The sequence below is a fragment of the Podarcis pityusensis genome, assembly GCF_964106645.2.
Source record: "Podarcis pityusensis genome assembly, chromosome: 10".
Lineage (NCBI taxonomy): Eukaryota > Metazoa > Chordata > Lepidosauria > Squamata > Lacertidae > Podarcis > Podarcis pityusensis.
Genome location: NC_138035.1, coordinates 36,981,707 through 37,002,290, shown reverse-complemented (window position 1 = coordinate 37,002,290; position 20,584 = coordinate 36,981,707). Strand labels below are relative to the sequence as shown.

The 20,584-nt window shown below is 40.4% G+C and overlaps 2 protein-coding genes across 5 annotated transcripts in view; one reads left to right on the top strand and one right to left on the bottom strand.

The window, feature by feature from the left end:
* LOC308486124 (uncharacterized protein) overlaps positions 1 to 2,301 on the bottom strand; it is a 33,350-nt gene extending 31,049 nt beyond the window's left edge. For 3 of the 4 annotated variants that reach the window (XM_081022484.1, XM_081022486.1, XM_081022487.1), the window contains exon 1: positions 270 to 1,933. The gene's annotated coding sequence lies outside the window, so the exon portion shown is untranslated. Of the gene's footprint in view, positions 1 to 269; positions 1,934 to 2,140 lie in introns of those variants that run through there. The other variant, XM_081022485.1, reaches the window with a different exon arrangement.
* A 171-nt stretch (positions 2,302 to 2,472) lies between these two features.
* Positions 2,473 to 17,070, top strand: METAP2 (methionyl aminopeptidase 2). The gene is made up of 11 exons (XM_081022510.1): positions 2,473 to 2,780; positions 3,745 to 3,846; positions 7,643 to 7,708; positions 8,595 to 8,697; positions 12,308 to 12,469; positions 12,920 to 13,101; positions 13,183 to 13,277; positions 13,378 to 13,474; positions 13,802 to 13,905; positions 15,087 to 15,202; positions 16,416 to 17,070. Exons 1-11 carry the CDS (start codon positions 2,618 to 2,620, stop codon positions 16,666 to 16,668), a joined length of 1,443 nt encoding a protein of 480 aa, XP_080878636.1. The 5' UTR covers positions 2,473 to 2,617; the 3' UTR covers positions 16,669 to 17,070.
* Positions 17,071 to 20,584: the final 3,514 nt, after the last annotated feature.

The window sequence follows — 20,584 nt, the reverse complement described above, 5'->3', positions numbered from 1 at the left end:
TATCAAATGTGGTTAATACGGCTTACTCCCTTTTTTCAGATCTCCAGCAGTCTTCCACCAGTATTTAGAAGGTTATCATTAATGCCATAGATTTACAGGTATTTATGGACTGTTCTGATAAACTGAACAAACAAAATAATTCCCTGTTAAAACTCTTCCTTAATACAGATATAGATAATCCCTTGCTATCTGTCTCTGTTGTACTCTCTCTTTTCAAACCTCCATTGTATGATTCTGTTTGTATATAGCCAATAAATCTTATAACGTACCTTAGAAGTCTTCCCACAGAGAGCAGATCTTGCTTGTCAGTAATGTAAAATGTAACAGTTAAAAGCTGTCTCTTTCAAAGTGAACAGAATAAAAGTTGCCTCTCTGTGGTCGCAGTCAGTCAACACACTGTTGAAAAGCCCTGTTGCTTAGTTACCACATGGTGTGGATTATACCGAACCATACTTCCTTTCTGCAGCCACTTCTAAGCTTTAAGCAGCAAGCTAGCCACTATTAAAGGTACTCATATGCGCACCAGCATAAGTAAATGGTTATTAGGATGCTTAACTGGATGGAACCATGGAAGCTCAAGTTTGTTAACAGTGCTGGGAAACATAACTCTGTGAGGGTAAGCTAACATTCCCAGGATTCCTTGGGGCTGCTTTAAATGTCCCACTTTTAACAAGCTATAGAGTAAGAACTTATTAAGATCCCTGCTGCATCAGGCCAAAGGCTCATCTAGTCCAGCATCCTGTTCCCTCCACGACCAACCAGATGCCTATGAGAAGTCCGCAAGCAGGACTGGATTGCAACTTGTGATTCCCAGCAACTGGTTGCTGGCATCCATCTGTCTCGGGAGACAAAGGAGGAGTGCGCCTTTGAGGGTATTCAAAGGAATACTGCCACTAACAGTGGAGAGAGAATAGAGCCATCATATGGATATTAATAGTGTTATCCTCCATAAATTTGTCTAATAATCTTTTAAAGTCAACCAAGTTTATTAAGTAATCTTAATAAAATGGAAACACTGGGAAACCTTCCATCTCAAATTAAGTGAATGTATTAAGGGCTGAAGTGGCAGTCAGCTCTAGAACAGACTAGTACCCTGTTCAATTCAATTGTTCAGTATTGCTTTTTAAAGAAAAACACATTGCCCCAAAACTGCAATATTCAATTGAAACTCTGAATCAAGGCAATTAAGTGGGGTAAGGGGGATGCAGCACTTCCATATAGTACCATACAGGGACGGGCTTTTTATTCTGCCCCCTCAGTAATAAACATAAGCTGCTAGAACTGTCCTTAGTAAATTCTCTTTTCCTGTCTTCCAGTTTTGGGGCCAATACATTTAAATTAACTGAGAAGATTTACAATAAAGGAAAGCCCTGCTTACTTTCCCTGCATTGTTATATACAGTATTGATCAATGAAAGAGGCCAGATCTGTCTCTCCCTCATCAACCACAGAAGTTGTTTTGCTCCAGTTGGCCATGGATGCGTTCTGCACCTCCACCTCCCACAATTATTTTTCTGGCTGATAACTATGGGCATTAATTTTTTTCTGGCATGAAAACACATTGTTTGGCTTGAGAACAGCTTGATAGGCATTTGGCTGCGATGTTTTAATTTTATTAAAATTAAGTTATTTCATAACTTAAGTAGCTCCCCTGATCCAGCTCTAATAGCACACACATCCCCATTCACATCCAACAGATGTTAGTTATCATTCATTAAATGACAATACTCTCAGAATGAGCACTGACGGGTGCAGATGTGCATCTGTGGGTATCCCTTGCTGAATGAGGTAATTACAATTAAAAACAATAGAGAATTGACAACATACTAAAATGAAAAACAAAAACAATGTGTGGTGAACATCTTGTCAGGTAGGTATGCTCCTAGTCTATTTAGCTGGGTGTAGCTTATAGTACTTTTCAGTGTTATTTTTCAGGCCTAGAACAGGAGTTAAGTCTCTGAAGCAACTTTTTTCAAAATCAGCATTTTAGATTAGTGATAGAAGCAGACAAATCCAGTCTTGTCGAATTTACGGTGCCTTGTACACATCTGATGAAATGGGCTCTGGTCCAGGGACAATTTATGCCAGAATAAAATGTGTTGGGTTGCAATCCCGCCACAGTTTTTAGATAAAAGACTCACTCGCTGAACTCAACGGGGCTTCCTTTTGAACGGACAGACAAGCAGCCATAGGTTTGCGCGGTTAGTCTTTTAAGGTGCCATGAAGCTCTCTACGCTAAGTTTTGCTGCAACCTACTCAGGGAAATTGGTTGCGAGGAGGGCGGGGGGTGGGTGGAAAACCCAACAACCACGTGGTGTGAAGAGAGGAGGCCCAGGCGACGGCATGAGCTATGAGCCCGGCCCTAAACTGCACCCTCCCCACGGCCAGCCTCACAGACAACAACTCTCTCCCTCTTCCACAGCGCACGTGCTCGCGGCTCGTCGTCCCCCCCCCCCCACGGGATTCTTAGCCCTCCATCTTTCCCGACGTGCCCCAGGGCTGAGCCATAGAGGAGCTGGGGCTGGAGCGGCCTCCCCTTCACCCTCGGTCTCTGGCTCTCGCTCGCTGGCGGCGGCTAGTCGTGGGAGAGGAGGCGGCGGCGGCGGCGGCGCTGCAACATGGCGGCCGTGGAGGAAAGGGGCAGCCCCGAGGAGGAGAAGCACCTGAACGGGGAGGTGCTCTTGGATCCCGAGGAGAGAGAAGGCGCGGCGGGGCCTGGCGCTGAAGAAGGAGCGAAGAAGAAGCGCAAGAAGAAGAAGAAGAGCAAAGGAGCCGCCGCGGGTAGGAGCTGGGCCGGGCAAGGCGATGGCGGGGCGGGGGAGGCCGCGTCAGGGGCGAGCCATGGGGACAACTTCGTCGGAGGAGGAGCGGGAGCGAAGCCTCCTTGCCCCCTGAGACGTCCGGGGTTGAAGGGAGAGGGGTGGGTCGGTGGGAGGACGAGCCCCTTTTGAGGGGAAAGAAAGCCGCCGTTCCGTGGCGCCGCTGTGGGGAAATGTTCCCAGAGTCGGAGGGGTTTAGGGGAAGCGATGGGGAGGGTCTGGGTGTTAGGCCGTCAAGCTCATGTTAAGCCTTTTATCATCATCGTCATCTCATATATATATATATATATATATATATATATATATATATGATATATGAGACTGGAAATCGTTAAACTAGGGCGTGGGTCGTGTATGGCAAGGCGACCTCGCGTCTGAGATCTTCTGTGTCGGGGTGGTGACACGCTGCCGGGGTTTTCTTGGGAAGCAAGAGAGTGCTGGTATGCAGCTGTCAGGGTGCCTGGGGAAGAGGAGGGGGGGAGTTAATCAACACTGCAGTCGGAAGATAACTTTTATGGTGGGAGCATGCACGAAATTCACATGTAATGGGAGAGAGGGTCTTCGGAATGATGCATTTGCCGTCGGACACTCACTCGTATGGTATAGGAGGAGGACGATTGTAACTGCATGGTTTCCTTACAGGACTGAGGGTGTGTTTTAATTCTTAGAGACTGTTGCAGTTGCGTAAGGCGGGGGTGGGTGGATTTTCATGCTTTCATTAGTACATGGTACCTGTCCTAAGGTCTAGGGAGAGAGATTTCAATTTATGGAATTGCTTGGAAGAAATTTATTATTTACCTTCAGTGATAATATAGGAACAGTCTTGTATAATTTAGAAAGTAGAGACACACAATTTTGAAAGTATATTGTCTTTGTTTAGCTGGGTTTTGCGTTATTGTTTAAACTACCTGCTTATTTGCAAACAGGACAAGAAACCGAGAGAGAATCTGAGTCAACACTTGATGAGGTGACAAAACAATTGGATAAACAAGCACTGGAGGAAAAGGAGAAAGAAGATGATGATGAAGGCAAGTATAATTTACCCTGTCCATGATATGTAAAATATTAATGTAAAAATATTTGGAGTTTGCTTTAGTTAAGGGATTACTGGAGTTGGGAAAGATATTTCATGCTGAAGCAGTTTCTGTAGGTTGTTGAAAGCGCTGCTGTATAAAAAGGCTATTATCAAATGTTTTGTTCATTGATTTTAAAAAGAGATCATATTATACTAAGTAATTATAACCTTGGAAAGAGCAACTCTTATCAGGGTAATTCAAGATGAGAGATAGGATCTATCCCAAGGGATGGCTGAGCCCTGACTTTAACCTAGATCTCCTTTGTTCAGGTACGATAGGCTATCCACTGCAACACAGTGACTGTGTTATATATTGAAATTCCTGTTTGGGAATGGTAATAGAGAATATTGATAGATCTTTGGCCAATTTTATTGGTACATACATACATGCTTGAAAGTCATAGATATTGAATTCAATTTATGAAGCCATTTCTGATGAGCTTTTGTTCTAAACAAAATGCCAGTCTTTCTGTTCATTAAAAGAAAGGAAATAAAATTCAGTTTAATTCTTAAAGTGTCAATTTTACCTAGATTATTCTATAAATTATAAGTCATTTAAACTACAGAAAACGGGCTTTATTACTGTTGTCCTTGTATTATATCTACATTTCGAAAAGCCATATGATGGAGAAGATAGGAATGAAATATGAATGACAGCCAGAAGCCCCATTTTACATGCAAAGGGCTTTTTCTGGACCAAGAATAGGGGGTTGTATATAAGACATGGTGGTTAAGCTAACAAGGAGATGATTTTCTCCTAGAGACTTTGCTGCGAGTTTATTTATCTAAAAATAGACAAAACATTTCAGTTCAAGTTCTTTTGCAACACAATACCTGTCCACATTAATTGGTTTTGAACAAGAACAACCATTAATGTGTTATTCCTGTTGGGCGTTGGAATAGATGTCTGGGGCTCCCCACACCCACCCATTTAATAGCTTAAGTTCTAATTAACTGGATTGCTAGTGACCAGAGCTTCATATAATTCAGAAGAGATCCTAAATGTTAAGAGACTGTTACATGATGGTGCTTAACTCTAGGCTTCAAATGCCCATTCATCCATAAGACTCACTGGGTGACCTTGGTCAGCTACACTCCCCTAATCTAATCTACCTCACATGGTTTTTGTGATGGTAAAATGGAGGGTGGGGACCATGTATGGCACCTTGATTGTCCTGTGGGGAAAGGTGTATTAACAATCTAGTAATATAAATAAATAGGCAAAGCTTTTTTAAACCTAATAGCAAAAATATGTCTTGACCAAATCAAGAACCTTTCAGACAGAATCTTCATTGCTGTCTGGTGTTTTGCATTAGGAATCAGTTGTTCATGGTGGAAGCTAAACATGTTACTTGGAATTAAGTTTTCATTCAACTCCTAGGATTATAGCCTTGATTAGAGACAGTGGTTGTGACTCTGACAAAAGGATGGAAATATTGCAGCAGTCTTCAAGGACATGGCAGTCTAAACAGTTTGGCTTGCTGACTGGCAAATCTACCAGCAGTACTGCAGAAGAAGCCTGTAATAAGTGAACAGCAGCCACTGTAGGACTGAATATTGCCAGAATCTGCAGTGGTTAGCATAGGGAACTGGAAAGTATTCCACATTGGTAGATGAATGAACTGCATGCCAGAACTTTTTTTTCTGATGTAGTGTAAATGGATTAAGCATAGATCAAGGGCAAGAGGAATCTGATGCAGTTTTCATTAAAACGAGTAGCAGTGTTAAAGAGCATTGACTATTTAAAGAATGACTGTGTCTTTGTTTCAGAATGTGCTGTGACAGACTGAAGTTATGCTTTAAAATGGGTTCTAGGTTTTTTATATATTAAAAAAGTGTTTACAGTCTTTAATGCCCTAACTATATCTTTTTAGTAAAATAAAATTATTGTAAAACTTAAATAATGTGTGTCAGCCAGATCACTATCAAAGTGATAGTTTCTTATTTTAAAACTTAAGTTGTTCTAAAATTCAAAATTTTAAATGAAGAAGTGTGCATAGGTCAGTTACTGGAAACTAGTGGCTACCTGGCAAACTCTGGCTGCCTGAAGGATACTCTCTTTCTCTTTATGCTGCCTCTTACCTTTCCTCTCCATAGAACTACAGAAACAAAGGGTTCTTTCCAGGCAGCGGTCCTATCTTTTCATGCACTTTATCTCTCTCCTTTTTTGTTGCCAGAAATGTACCTGCCAGCCAGAGGCCTTAGACTTCTCTGGTGGTAGCTACTGCAAACTGAAGGGTGATGGAAGTGTGTGGCTAGAAGGAATAATCATTGACAGTGCTGAACAGCATATGATTTGCCCTTGTGAAGCCATGATTTTTATTGATTTCTCATGTGGCATTAATTAGTTCACTTTGAAGGTGGTTTTGTTATGAATGTTGTACCCAACTGTATGTGTGAAGCACTTACACAATATGTTTGAACTATTAATGCTGCTTAGCATCAGTAGGGGTTTTTTATTTAAAAATATGCTTTTGCTTTTATCTAATGTTGCCCTCTTATTCTTGCATTATTAGCAAATATTTAATTACTTTCAACAACCAGGAATTCCACTCAGGGAAGTGCATGGAATTCTCTCCGGAGAACAAATGGACTGGCAGAGGAGGGACAAATCACTTTACCCATCTTTCACCAACTAGCTTGGCTTCAGTATACGTCATGGAGAAAGCGAAGCTCCTTGCTTCTTAGCCAGCACAGAAAGACAGTAAACTAAACTGAAAGTGTGGAGGAGGGGGATCCCAAAACAGCCCACTGAGAATTAAGCATGTTTCGTGGGCATGGAATCCTGATTTATTTTTGTGGGGTAATGAAGTAACAGAGGAAATGAAATGGAGGGCATGACTGGTTGAAACACTGACCAGGAGCATGCCACATTGCAGTATCTTGCTACAGATTCCACCTGTGCATACTAATTGCTATAATGTGCCTTGGTATGCTTCCAAAATTAAGCATACAACATGTAGTGACTAGTGTACATTTTAAACTCCAGATTTCTGGTGTCATAACGGGCATGTTGAAAGCTGCTGATGCCTTATTGAAATCGGAAAGACATCACAGTGAAGATGCTTGTGGTTACAGCCATGATTAAACTTTGTGTCTCAATCTGCACTTAAGGGTCTGGCAGTGTTCTATTATTATTATTATTATTATTATTACTAATGATATTTATTACACAAAGAAATAAATTTATTGGGGTGTACTCAGGTCATCACCACTCATTTCACTGAATGATGTTAGCTATGGTTGTGTGTGCGTGTATGTTTGCATAAGGGATAGCTGCTGAGAAACCTTCATTGGTTACCAATTTCCTGCTGTTTCAATGTTCTTGTGCTCACAAAGCCATTTGGGCCTGAAGTACCACCTGATTCTTTATGCTCCACTTTGATCACTGAAGTCTTGTGAAGAGGCACTTGGTGGTTTCATATACCCCTGAGGTTCAGCTGGTCTTTACCAGGTGCTGAGCATTTAGTGTAGCAAGCCCTGCTCTGTGGAACTCTTGCCAATAGAGATTCAGCAGGAGTTATCCCGGCTTGTTCTTAGAAATCTTCACGTCCTGTGCAGGTGTGAAGTTGCATGCAGTTTGGGTGAGTCTAATCAGGCTGCTCTAATATGTAGCTTTGCTCTAGCTCTTTAGCCAAGCCTCTTAACTGAATTTTTTCCCTCTCACAACTATAGAATAATAATCTTAGGTAGTAGTGCTATTATCTGTAGTTATTGTTTATAAATTTGTAAATGTTTGTCTTCTGTAGATGGTGAAGGTGAAGGTGATGGTGCAGCAGGGAAGAAAAAGAAGAAGAAGAAAAAGAAGAAAGGACGTAGGTGTTTGTTACTATGGTTGTATCGTGCAAACTTTGTTTCTGCTTATGTCATATTTATGGAGCTCACACATAACACTACCTTATACATAGCAAGAACATTTAGCTGTCTTGCTCAGTATCGTCTACTGCAGGGGTAGGTAACCTTTGTCCTGCAGTCGGCACCCAGCTTGGCAAGTTGTAGCAAGTGAGCCTCCACGGTTTTATCTCCCAGTTGCAAAGCTGTGATGTTCAGTGCTGTGAAGGGAAGATAAGGCTCTTTGCCTGCTCTTTATAGGCCAAGTGGGAAATGTGTTATCCCACCCCAGTGCTGGGGGAAGATTACTTTGTAAGACCCTTCATTTTAGCAGGTACTTGGGGGAGGGAAGTGGTGTTGGTATACAGCTATAAGGTATAGTTGAAAAGAAAATTAAATCTCAAAACAACAACCATCCTCGTGTATATATTTTATAGAGACCTGGGAGAGGAACTGACACCTGAAACACTTTAGTACATATGTGCCCACTTTTACAGTCTTACATTTTTAATCACTGTAAGTGATTTCAGTGATTCACCAAGGACAGGTATGAGAATATAGATGCTGTCTTGGTAAACAGTGGTGTTTGAAGTGTATGCAGATATTTGAATTCTTAAAGAAATTGATTGCTATGCACAACCCAGGTTGGTTGGTTTGTGTTTTTTTTTGCTAAAAGTGACTCAGTGCTGCAACAGTAAAAGGCACTCAGAACTGGCAAGGTTATTTAAGGGTATCTTGGCATGTTTTCAGTTTTAGATATGAGCCCAAGTAAGGCAATGTAAAAAAAAATTTTTTAATGCTTTTGTATTGAAAATGGTAGAACTATGCAGTGCATCGTAAGAGATTCAACTTCTGCATTTCATCCAACAGCTAAAGTCCAGACAGATCCTCCGTCTATTCCAATATGTGATTTGTTTACCACTGGAATATTTCCAAAAGGTGAAGAGTGTGAGTATCCACCAACACAAGATGGGTATGTATCTTGTTTAAAAAATTTAACATGCACAGCGTGGTACATTGACAAATTATTTTGTAGGCTTACCTAATTGCCTGTTGTTCATAAGTCTCTGCCCCAAGAGCTGGGTTATTATATTCGCTTTACTGTTATCCGTTATGTTGGAGGTGCTAATTGGAAGTAAGTGAATTTTAGAGCATTCCTGTCTGTAGATCTCTGTATATGTTTGTAACTGCATACTGTATTTTGTTGGCATTGATCTTGGGATGATGTAGATATGCTTAATGAGTTGGGATTACTTTTATGTATGAATGGTAAATGTATGAAGCAGTGACTTTGCCAGCAAACTATATAGTACTTGAACATAGGCCTAATCAACAAGGCCTGTGCTTGTTTATATACTATTAAATGTATATAGTTTTAATTCTCTTGTTTTTAATTATTATTTTTCTATGTTTTTATTAATTCCCTTTTAAAAATCTGTAAGTTGCCTTGAGTCCTATTAGGGGAAAAGGGGAGGTATTAATAATAGTAATAACTATGATAATAATGCTTGTCATTCAAAAGTGACAATGTACCTCTGTATTTTATACTTCAAAACCATGTTCTGTTTAATTCTGTAGAGAACTACACTGCAGTCCTTAAAGCCTGCAGTAGGTTAATACTGTGATGGAAAAGCTGGGTTCATTTATTCATGTTTGGTGGGAATACCGCCATGTTAAAAACTTTTGGAATGGAGTATTCTCTATTGTATCCACAATTACAGGCCAACCCCTTTCTTCAAATCCTGCCTTAGCCCTACTATCTTTGGACATAGGCTTAGGCTCCACCCTGCGCTTCAGAGAACTTGTAGGCTTCTTACTGACTGCAGCATGATTAGCGTTTGAGCGTTTCACTAGACACAAGAGGGCAATTAAAAGCATAACAAATAGAGATACCTTCCAAGAAATGTGGACCCCTTTATGTTAATGACCAAGATCAAGACCTTGTTATATCAACCACTCAATATTCTCAGTGGAGAGGTTTCGTTAAGTAATATGTTTGAATGTTGAATGTGTAAGTGTTTGTCTAGAGACAGTGGATAAATCAAGCACCATTAGATGTGCTGCTGGATAAGTGCTTAGTGGTAATTGTATTAGTGTTTGTTTAAAAAACAGTAATTAAAAAAAACAAAACACAACCTGTAATGGAAAGGGGAAGGTTAGGAGAGCCTGCCTACACTCTGCACAGCTGCCTTGCAAAGTAGACCAGCACTGTCCTCTAAACTATCCAGTAACTGCTGCCACCATCACTGAGTTTTTGCAGTTCTACAGTTGGATGCCAGCCCCCAGTGGGAGGGAATTCTGTGGTGTTCCGGGAAATAATAAAAATCTAGAATTCTGAGTCAATGCTACCTCTGCCTTTCAGTCACATCATTCTGTTTACTCAGGACAATGGGGCTGGCATCTAACTGTCTCTTCCACCATGGAATTCAGCACATTCCCTGTGAAATCCACACTTTTGCCCTAGTGGCATATATACGCTCAGTGGTTAAGCATGTAGGAGATTACCCAAATCCTAAAGTTTGGCATAAACACCCTTCAGGTCCCAGCAGTCAAATAATATGAAGCTTTATTAAGAATGGAAGAGGAAAAGGCAAATGGACAAATACTGAAAATAAAAGCTCTGTAGATGAAATCTACCTGTGCTGACCTAGTTATTTACAGACTGACTGCTTGGTCTACTTGTGAGTAGCATGGCTTTAGGTGGTCAGTTGCATGGTTTCCTGATGGTCACCAATGGAGGGTAGGTGGTGATTGAATGGAGGAAACAAAGCACTGCATACCCAAGCCCATTTTAAGGACTCTCTTCTGCTCATTGGGTTGAGTAGCACCTGGTTCTTTCTTGCTAGTTAGAGCACATGTCACGTTTTGGCAGGTAACTGGTATGGCACCTGGCCAGGAATTGGGGAGACAATGGCCACTCACAAAGGCAGGCATGGATGGTTATCACTGGTGTAAATCCCCACTGGAATTGCTCAGTCTTCCTGCCACAAAACCTTTCCCTTGGTTTGTGGATTCAGGACTAGACTGCATACCCGTCTGCTTTGCTCAGACTTAATGGCGGGCAAGTGAGCAAGATCCTTCTCCACAAATACCCTCCAGTCTTTCATTTGGCAAACTCGCATATCTTAGGTCATGCAGTTGACAGGCTTCGCACCTTTCAAAAAAATATGTGATGGCACATGAAGGAATATGCTTTGTTAGTTTATCCAGATGCTTTTCTACCCACAGGCCAACTCAGGCAGGTGAGCTGGACCACTGTTACATGATGTCAGGTGCAGGGCAGGGTGTGGCTTGGCCAAAATGGTCTGGTGGGTCAGAGGTTCTCCATCCCTGAGATAAGACATAAGACCTGGTCTACACATGCAACAATGACATGGTAGAACAGTGAAGTGGTAGAGTGGCTTGTATAATTTTGGACAGTAAGTGGGGTTGTACCACTTTTGAATGTCCCCATGTAGTTTTATTTATTTATTTATTTTATTTCAGCAATTTGTATATTGCTTAATCACCATCATCTCTAAGTGGTGTAAACAAATCTATGCAAGTAAAACGGCAAAACAAGGGAAGAAGTTACAGTCCAATTTGCTCTCTACTGGGCTAGTGTTCTGCATAGCCAAGAGCTTTTCATATGGAGGAACAGGGGTGGCTCTGTGGTCTAAACCACTGAGCCTCTTGGGCTTGCTGATCATAAGGTCAGCATTTTGAGTCTGCGCAACAGGGTGAGCTCCCATTCCTTTGTCCCAGCTCCTGGCAACCTAGCTGTTTGAAAGCATACCACTGCAAGTAAGTAAATAGGTACTGCTGTGGCGGAAAGGTCAATGGCATTTCTGTGCGCTCTGGCATTCATCACAGTGTTCCGTGCACCAGAAGTGGTTTAGTCAGGCTGGCCACATGACCTGGAAAAGCTGTTTGCAGACAAATGCAGGCTCCCTCGGTCTGAAAGCAGATAAGTCCTGCCGACTATGGGTTGCGGCGCTCATAACTGTTGAGGAATCCTTTACCTTTACTTTTACCTATATGAAGCATTGTTTAAAAACATGATCCTTTCCACCTGCAGTCTAAAGTGGTACAGTCCACTATACCAGCTATTGCATGTGTGCAGGCCTCATCTAGAATTCAAAGAACATGTGTAGAGGAGCTTTGGACACCTGCAGTTTTCCTTATCAGCAGGTCACTTGGCTGAACTCCTAAACCTGTTCCTTACATTCTCCCAAGTTGGAGTCAGGCTAGGTACCCAAGGTTTTTCGTGGTAGAAATGGTGCAATAATGATATTTCTCCTTCAATGAATATTTTTTTCTTTTACCAAAATCTTCACCTACCAGTTTCTGAAATCAGTGAGGTGTTTCGTGATGGCAGTAGAATTGGAAACAAACATTGATTTTGAACTACTCTGGGACTTGGTCAGAGTGGGCTAGCTAGAGTTTAATAACTTGAGTGATTGTATATGTAATTTGAAGTTTACCTCTGTTAATCTAAAATATGTATATTAAAGTAGTAGTCCTGTTGAGTATACCTGTGTCATCTAGTTTGGATTACAAGCTAAAATGGCCTGTCTGACAATCCTTTTATCCCAATATTAAAGGCGAACTGCTGCTTGGAGAACAACAAGTGATGAAAAGAAAGCACTAGATCAAGCAAGTGAAGAGATCTGGAATGATTTCAGAGAGGCTGCTGAAGCACACAGACAAGTGAGAAAATACGTTATGAGCTGGATCAAACCTGGAATGACAATGATAGAAATCTGGTGAGAATAAAAGATCATAGGATCAAGGGAGGACTATACAAGGGTTCATCTCCATAAGTTTAATTGAATGTGCTGGACATAGAGATTAGGTGTGGGGCTTCCATATATCAGCCTAGTTCTCCATCAGTTCTGGTGACTGTTGGTGATGATTGTATATTTTTGTTTTTGTTTTTTCACAACTGCTTCTATGGACTATGAGGCTGGGGGACAAGCAGCTAACAGAATGTTGCTGCAAAGTTGTTCAATGAGTATGATACAGCTGGAGACATGGCACTTCCTCAGTTCTTATATTCTTGGGGCAGCAAATATCTCATATTCTAAGAACATTCCCAGTAATATGCATAGCAAAGGGAAGGAGGGGAATCGTTTGAATTTTTTTTTAATGTAGCAACTAAATAAAGCTGCTGGAAAACAAATCCGTTCATGTAATAAAGATCTTTGCTTCCCTAGCGAAAAACTAGAAGACTGTTCACGGAAGTTGATAAAAGAGAATGGGTTAAATGCTGGGCTTGCATTTCCCACGGGATGTTCTCTGAATAACTGTGCAGCCCACTATACCCCTAACGCTGGAGATCCAACTGTATTGCAGTACGATGATATCTGCAAGATAGATTTTGGAACACATGTTAGTGGTGAGTTTTCTCTTGCTTACTCTGCAGTTAGATCATTTAGTTGAGTTCAGATTCTTTCATCTAATTTGTATCTAATTTCAGGTCGTATCATTGACTGTGCTTTTACTGTCACATTCAATCGAAAATATGACAGGCTGTTACAAGCTGTAAAAGATGCAACTAATACTGGAATAAAGGTATACTCGCAAGGGGAAGTGTAACTTTATCTCTTACCTACATACTTTGTGAGAGGGAATTTTTATCTTCAATTTCAACCTGTCTTATGTGTGTGTATAGTGCGCTGGAATAGACGTTCGCCTTTGTGATGTTGGTGAAGCTATTCAAGAAGTTATGGAATCTTACGAAGTTGAAATTGATGGCAAAACATATCAAGGTAAATTTCCCCTATCTAGTACATGTGATAGTTTTGATTCAGCGCTAAGGGAGAGAGCATGTGTGCATATGAAACCGACAGAGGCATTGCATTTGTAAGACTTGATTACTGTTGTTGCTCACAAGTAAAACATTTTGAGATCCATTAAACTTCTCAAAGGGTTTTGATTTTTGCATTTAATTGTGTTTTTGGGAATTTCATGTTGTCTTTTGGATTCCAAAAATTGAGAATAGCTTTTTTTAAAAATGAAATTGCTTATTCTAGAAAAGTTAACTGTACAATTACTACGTGCATTGATTTTATAGTGTTTCGTATTTTATGTTACAGTGAAACCAATTCGCAATCTGAATGGACACTCTATTGGACCCTATAGGATACATGCAGGCAAAACTGTTCCCATTGTGAAAGGAGGAGAAGCAACAAGAATGGAAGTAAGCAAATAACTCTTACACTCTTACCCTCTGAACACAGAAGTATAGAGCTCAATGGGCCTTTACTCCCACTGAAGAATATGCACCGTATTAGGCTGTTAATATTTGCAGTTTCACCTGGCCCTTGTTTGAAATTCTGTTTCCATTCCCGTCCCCCTCAACTCAGAAGTTTTTTAGTTTGTAGTACTAAATTACTTGAAACCCAGGAAGCATATGGCTACTGCTCACAACAGAATGTTGTAAATATGTGTGTAATACTTAACAGTTGGCATTCGTTTTATTAAAATGAAAAATGAATGGTATGCCTAACAATCATTTTGTTCTTGCGAGTAATTCAAAATGTCCTATCCCCACAATTAAAATTTGTATTTAGAAGCCAATGAAGGTGTCATTAAAAAATAAAACATGGGGAGGTGAACTACCTGATTGGGAAAAGTGGAAAATCTGGCTGTTTAGTTAAGATGACAAAGGGCAGCAGGATTCATGCACTATCTGATAGTTATCACAACTGATCACAAGATCTTGCAAACTTCTTTCTTATTCTAATACATGCCACTCCAGAAATAGTTCAGAAGTCTTAAAATTTTATTCTGAAAATGCCCCACTTTTCCTATTCTTACCCACCAGGAGTAAGCTAACTGGAATACCATTCTCCCACTTGTTGGTGGCATTCTAAGTACTCTACTCTAGCTCCCAGGCATAACCTATTGCCCCAGAGAATGATTTGAAGGTATATGACTAATTTCTGTTGCTGAAGTGAAGAGGGTTTAACATTGTAAGCTGCCTGTATGGGTGGCCACCTTTGAACCAGGCTGAGTCTATAAATGAAATATAACACCCGAACAGCTATTCCTAGTACATGGGATTAAGCTATTCATTAAACCTGATTGGGCAGTGTCTAAGCAAGGAAGTATCACCCTGACAGTATTTGAAAATCTTTGATTTACAGGAAGTGAATAGATTGATTGTATTTCATGGGCATGCTGCCTGTACACCTGCTCTGCGGGGTATTATGTGTTGTCCTACATTTATAGTTCTGAGAAATTCCAGAGTTAGTCTCCTGTAGCAAAATAATATTGTGCCAGAACCCGTGTTTTCAAATGCAAAGAAATAGTTCTTTGATTATTTCTCAGCATGGACTCCAGTATGCTTATCTAGTATATGCGTCTCTTTAATTTTAGGAGGGAGAAGTATATGCTATAGAAACCTTTGGCAGCACAGGAAAAGGTGTTGTTCATGATGATATGGAATGTTCTCATTATATGAAGAACTTTGATGTTGGACATGTGCCAATAAGGTTAGTCCTGCTTTTATTACAGTGGGTAAATGTCCCTTTGTCTGTACTATTGAAAGAAATATTGTTGCTAATTCACAACTTGAAAAGAATGGTAAGTAGACTACTTATATACTATGGGTGCACAAATGAGACAAAAACCAACAATTTTTAGAGCTACTTGTCCTTAAAGTTACTTGATTTACTCGTGTGTGAGTGGAGAGTAATTTACCACTGCTGAAACTCTTCCAGATGTTTTTGAACTAACAGCTCCTATCAGCCTTAGCCAGCATGGCCAGTAGTCAGGGATAATCAGAGTTTAAGAACAGCTGGGGAACACCTGATTTGGGAAGACTGATTTAGCATGACATCCAAATACAGCCAATATTAGCAGCAGCTTTACATTACTGTGGTTTAATCATAGTGATTTCAAAAAAACGCCTAGCATCTTAAATACTTTGAATCATGTTCTTTGAATCAGCAGTGCTAAATTAAGTGGCCCATGGGCTAGATCCAGCCCATCGTGGTGTTTGACGTAGCCTATCAGCCTCCTGACTAAAATTACCTGCAGTGACAGGAATAACAACACTCATAACAACAAGGCAGCTTTCAGTCTTCTTGACTGTGTCTGAAGAAGTGTGCATGCACACGAAAGCTTATACCAAGAACAAACTTAGTGGGTCTCTGATGCCACTGGACAATTTTTTTATATATTCTTGAATACCGTCATTAATAGCAGGCGGATCACTCCAGAAACAGGAGTGTTCTGATCTGTTCCAATGGAAGGGCAGCACTAGGCTGGTAGGAGCAAGGGAGTTATTTTCCTTCCCATAGCAGTGCTGGACTTAGTGGAGAGGCTTTTTCCAGTGCTGCAATTGAAAGAAAAATCCCTTCTGTTCTTCTTAGCAAACAATAAATGCAACCCTCAGGCCCCACCACAGCTTTGTGCGTTCATTGTTACATGAAAGCAAAGACCACTCTCTCTGGAATGGTCTCCTCACCAGAAACAAGGTATGCAGCAGCAATGATGCGATTCTGGTGCATGCTGAACACTTTTTTTTGTTTACCGTGTCTTGTTGGCTACTAGTGCTATGCATTATGGAATTTTAAAGTATATTTTTACTGCTTCTTTACTGAACAAAGCATGACTTACTCATGAGTAAACATGCATGGGATTGCACAGTATCTGCCTGATCAGCATTTCCTCCTGCTCATTCAGTGCACTCTTTTCTTCTAGGCTTCCAAGAGCAAAACACTTGCTGAATGTTATCAACGAAAACTTTGGCACTCTTGCCTTCTGCCGCAGATGGCTAGATCGTCTGGGAGAAAGTAAATATCTAATGGCTCTGAAGAACCTGTGTGACTTGGGTATAGTGGATCCATACCCTCCCCTATGTGATATTAAAGGCTCATATACAGCACAGTTTGAGCATACCATATTATTGCGTCCAACATGCAAAGAAGTTGTCAGTAGAGGAGATGACTATTAAAACTTCAAGGCCATTACCTCACCTATGTACTCTGTTGGAACACATTATGCCAGAATAAATTTGCAGTCTGTTTTAACAGTGGACCCCATGTGATAACTTTCCATGTTCGGAAAGAGGAATTTAATCAAAGGCAAGTTCTCTCATGTATCTAACAAAAGGAAAAACAGCTTTTGAGGCCTCTAGAGTATTTCAGGTTACTTCTTAGTTTGGAATGAGTTATACATATTGTTTTAATATTTCTGAGAGAAGGCTTTTGAATATTTATATTACCATATTCCCTACTTGAATGCTTTGAATGACTACACCTGATTTCTGCGCCTAAGTCGTCTCTGGTATTGCCTTTTAACTTCCTGGAATCCATTTTGTAAAAAATAAAGACAGATTTATGGATCTAATACCAAATATGGTTTTTGAAAGTGTTAAAAGTGCTAGGCAGCAGTGCTCTGGGGGAAAAACCTGCCTTATTAAATCCTGTAGATGTATTCTTTCTCTGCTTACACCGGATATCAACACAAGGCATGGTCTACTTTTCTGAAGTTTTGTCTTATATAGCATGAGTCTTGCCTTGCTTTAAGTCATGAAGTTACGAACTTTCGGGAATGTTATCTGCCCTCAGCTATGGTACACTGACCTATAGTGCATAGCTTGATAGGTTCTTTCTATGAATGGGGAATTGAAATTGGTCTTATTCTGCTCATTTTTTCCCATTCATTTATGATAAATCCACTAGCCAGCTTAAACATTATTTGATACTTCAGTTATGACACTTATTTAAATGACAATGCAAATATTCCATTTATCAGAACTCTGGATATTCTTCATTATGTTCAGAAACTGGATTATATTATTTTCCCATTACACTTGTTAAAACTAGTTTTATTTGAAATCTCTGCTAATAAAAGTTTGATACATTAGATGCTATTCTTCTGTACCCATGTAAGTGGCAGTAGGGTTGAGGCTAATCAAAGTATAACAGGACTCCCACATATTTTCTACAGAATTGTTTGACATTCTAGTTTGAGCCTAGAAAAGGTTTTAGCAGGCTGCATATTTCTTCTGTACAAAGCAGCAGAAAAAGTCCAACTATTAAGTGGTGCTAATCCGTATGCTTCATTGACCATTCATGCAGTAGGTTTTTGCAGACTGTTAGGATGTGCTTTGGAATTAAGGTATAGAAAACACAGTTCACGCTCAATAAGGTACTATCTGTATAAACAGTTGTTAGATTGACTCTGGGATTTGTCCTGTTTGCAATGCTGTTTATTTTATGACCTAGCATTGCTCAAATGCAATTGAGTTGGACCCCTCTGCCACCAAGTACTATTCACCTTGTCTGTGAGATTCCTTAGTTTTTATTAAATTATTGCATAAACGAAAGGTGGTTTTAGAAAATCATTTATTTTATCCAGAAAGCTACCTAAGGGTTTTCATTTTATTTTTAGGTAGCCTCTATGCAATAGTAGCTAGATGAGTATAAAGGAACATTTAATGGATTGGGCTTTATGTTGGGAAAAGCTAATGTACATTGAGGTAGAATAGAAGGGCAAATGTAAGGCTAAAACCATATATTAGATCCAGCCCATCAAGGTGTTTGACATAGCCCACCAACCCCCTATAGGCAGCAAGCTTCTTGAAGAAAACTAGCAGCAAAGCAGCTTGTAGGAAAAACAAAAAGCCAAAAGGGAAGAAAACCATCTAGTTGTCAGTAACGAGAACACAGTTCTGAACGATGCTACTGTTGTAGCAGTCAAAGGAGCTGAGCAGAAAATTGGTGCCCATGCTCATTGAAAGATGTGTCCTGAGCATCTGGACTGACAACATGTTTCATTGTCTGTCTGAAAGGCTTCAGATTCTGTGTTGCATAGGCACAGACCATGAAGACCTATGTATAATTATGAACAGGCCAACTCCTTATCAATACTTTTAAAATGCCTTTTGAGAAGCAGAGAGGTCCCTGCATTGCAGAATCAATTATACTACAGAAGTATAAATATTTAGTATGTATAATTTTTGGCATGGAGTTACTTGAGTGCTTTGGTTGTTCTATAAAGAATGGTGTTTTGCTTAGGTATCGACTGGAAGTTTAAATAAAAAACCAATAGCTACTTTTCTGATGGGCTGTTTTAAAATGATACATTTTCAAAACTGAATAGGGTAAGGAAGTCCTTCCCCCCCCCCCCCCCAGGCCACTTGCAAAGAAGGAAATGCTTCACTTGCTGGATTTCTGTTTATGCAGCTCTTAAAGGCACTGAAACTGCAGCCACAACATTAAAACCCTCTTACCTGAACTACTATCTCTCAGGGTACAGGCCAAGATAGAGTTAGATCAGTCTTGCCACAGTAGGCCATTGAAAATGTAACTGATTATTAAATCTGAAATAGCTTAGAATTGCCATTTTTTCTTGCTCATCTTTAACCCTTTTCCTCTGTTTTTGGTGGAACCTTGCCTGTTTTTCCCTTTAGTTTTGTTCTTGGTCTCTGCTTTTCTTTCTCTACAGATGTTCTCTTGTCCTATTTCTCTTTGCCCCTCCTGCTTCCTTTGCACAAACATGTTTCATTTACAGATGGGTCTTGTCCTAAAACGGGGGTGGGTAACCTTTGTTGGGGTCCAACTCCCATCAACCCCAGCCAGCATGCCCAATAATCAGGGTTCAGACACCTGCACCCACAATGACACAATAGGCACCTGACGTGCTCAGAGGATGACTCTTCACAAATTGGTTCAAGCTCTTAGATCTTAACTAGTTGCTATGCTTAATTCTCTTTCATGGTGTTTTTTTTAAGTTGGGACATTGGGTTCTTTTAAGATGGTAGGGTTTTTTTGTAGCAGGCAGGTTAACTGTTCGCTGTACTGGCCAACAAAGGAAAGAAAATGTAGTACCCTTCTAGCTGAGCAGTAGAAAACAGGCTGCAAATGAAGACATTTTGCTACCTAACATCAAATATTCATAGGCAATGAGTTTTGTGTTTAATAAAATACGTAGTCTTTATCTAGGTATCTCACTTATGTTGGGTGGCTATCAGTTCAAGGACTCGTAAGATTACAGTAATTAAGACAAATGTCTATGCTCAAGTTTCTGCCTTGTGTGCAAATAATCAGGGGACCTGCTGTGTTAAGAGGTCCTGAAAAAAGGGCTCTAACCATTATTCTGTGGGTTCTTCATGCAGAGAAAGTGCCTATTAAACTAGAGTATACAAAAGTCTTTTTCCTATCACCCCAGATAACTTTGAGAAGAAAGTGAATTAGGGACTTAATGCTTATTTTTATGTGAGCGTGAGACATGCATTTTTCTATGGCATTTGAGAACCTCTGCACAGACAGCTTCGCAGTATTCAGTTCTCCCCTCCAGCCCTTTCTCTTGGGGTGGTGGAGTGCTTGCATTCCCTCTCTACGTGGAAACTTTATACAGTTCTCTGTGTCCTTCAGAGTTGGAAGGATAGAAGACGAGAGAGGTTTGTGTATAAGCAATAACTTCCCTCCATAATTCACACTAGGGCAATTCACCCCAAACTCCAAAATCCTATTTCCAGAGGGCAGGAGAGCAAGGGTTTGTGTCTCTTGCTCAAAAATACCACTCAGCTATCTCTGCATTTAAAAAAAAATATTGTAGGAGCTTCACACTAACCAGTTCACTTTCTCAGCCCTTTTTTTGTTGGAGTCAGATGTCCTCCAACAGACATCACAATGTAAGGCTGTCCCTCATGCTGGTTAGGAAGTGCTGAAGAATTCAGGAGGATTTCCCCCCCAAGCAGAGCAGCAGGCAGTTAAAAAAATTAAGCTCTTACCAATAAAAAAACCTTTTGCTTTGCTTATACAAAACAAATCACAGCCCACAGTACTCCTAAGCTTCACTTACACAGCTTCACTTCTTACACAGCCTATGGTCCTAAAGAAACAGATAAAAGACAAATAGAG

Bases quoted from the DNA above. Each gene is read 5' to 3' on its own strand.
- METAP2 (XM_081022510.1), top strand. From the start codon at position 2,618: ATGGCGGCCGTGGAGGAAAGGGGCAGCCCCGAGGAGGAGAAGCACCTG. The intron at 2,781-3,744 runs GTAGGAGCTGGG...ATTTGCAAACAG, and splicing joins GAGCAAAGGAGCCGCCGCGG to GACAAGAAACCGAGAGAGAA. The intron at 7,709-8,594 runs GTAGGTGTTTGT...TTCATCCAACAG, and splicing joins GAAGAAAAAGAAGAAAGGAC to CTAAAGTCCAGACAGATCCT.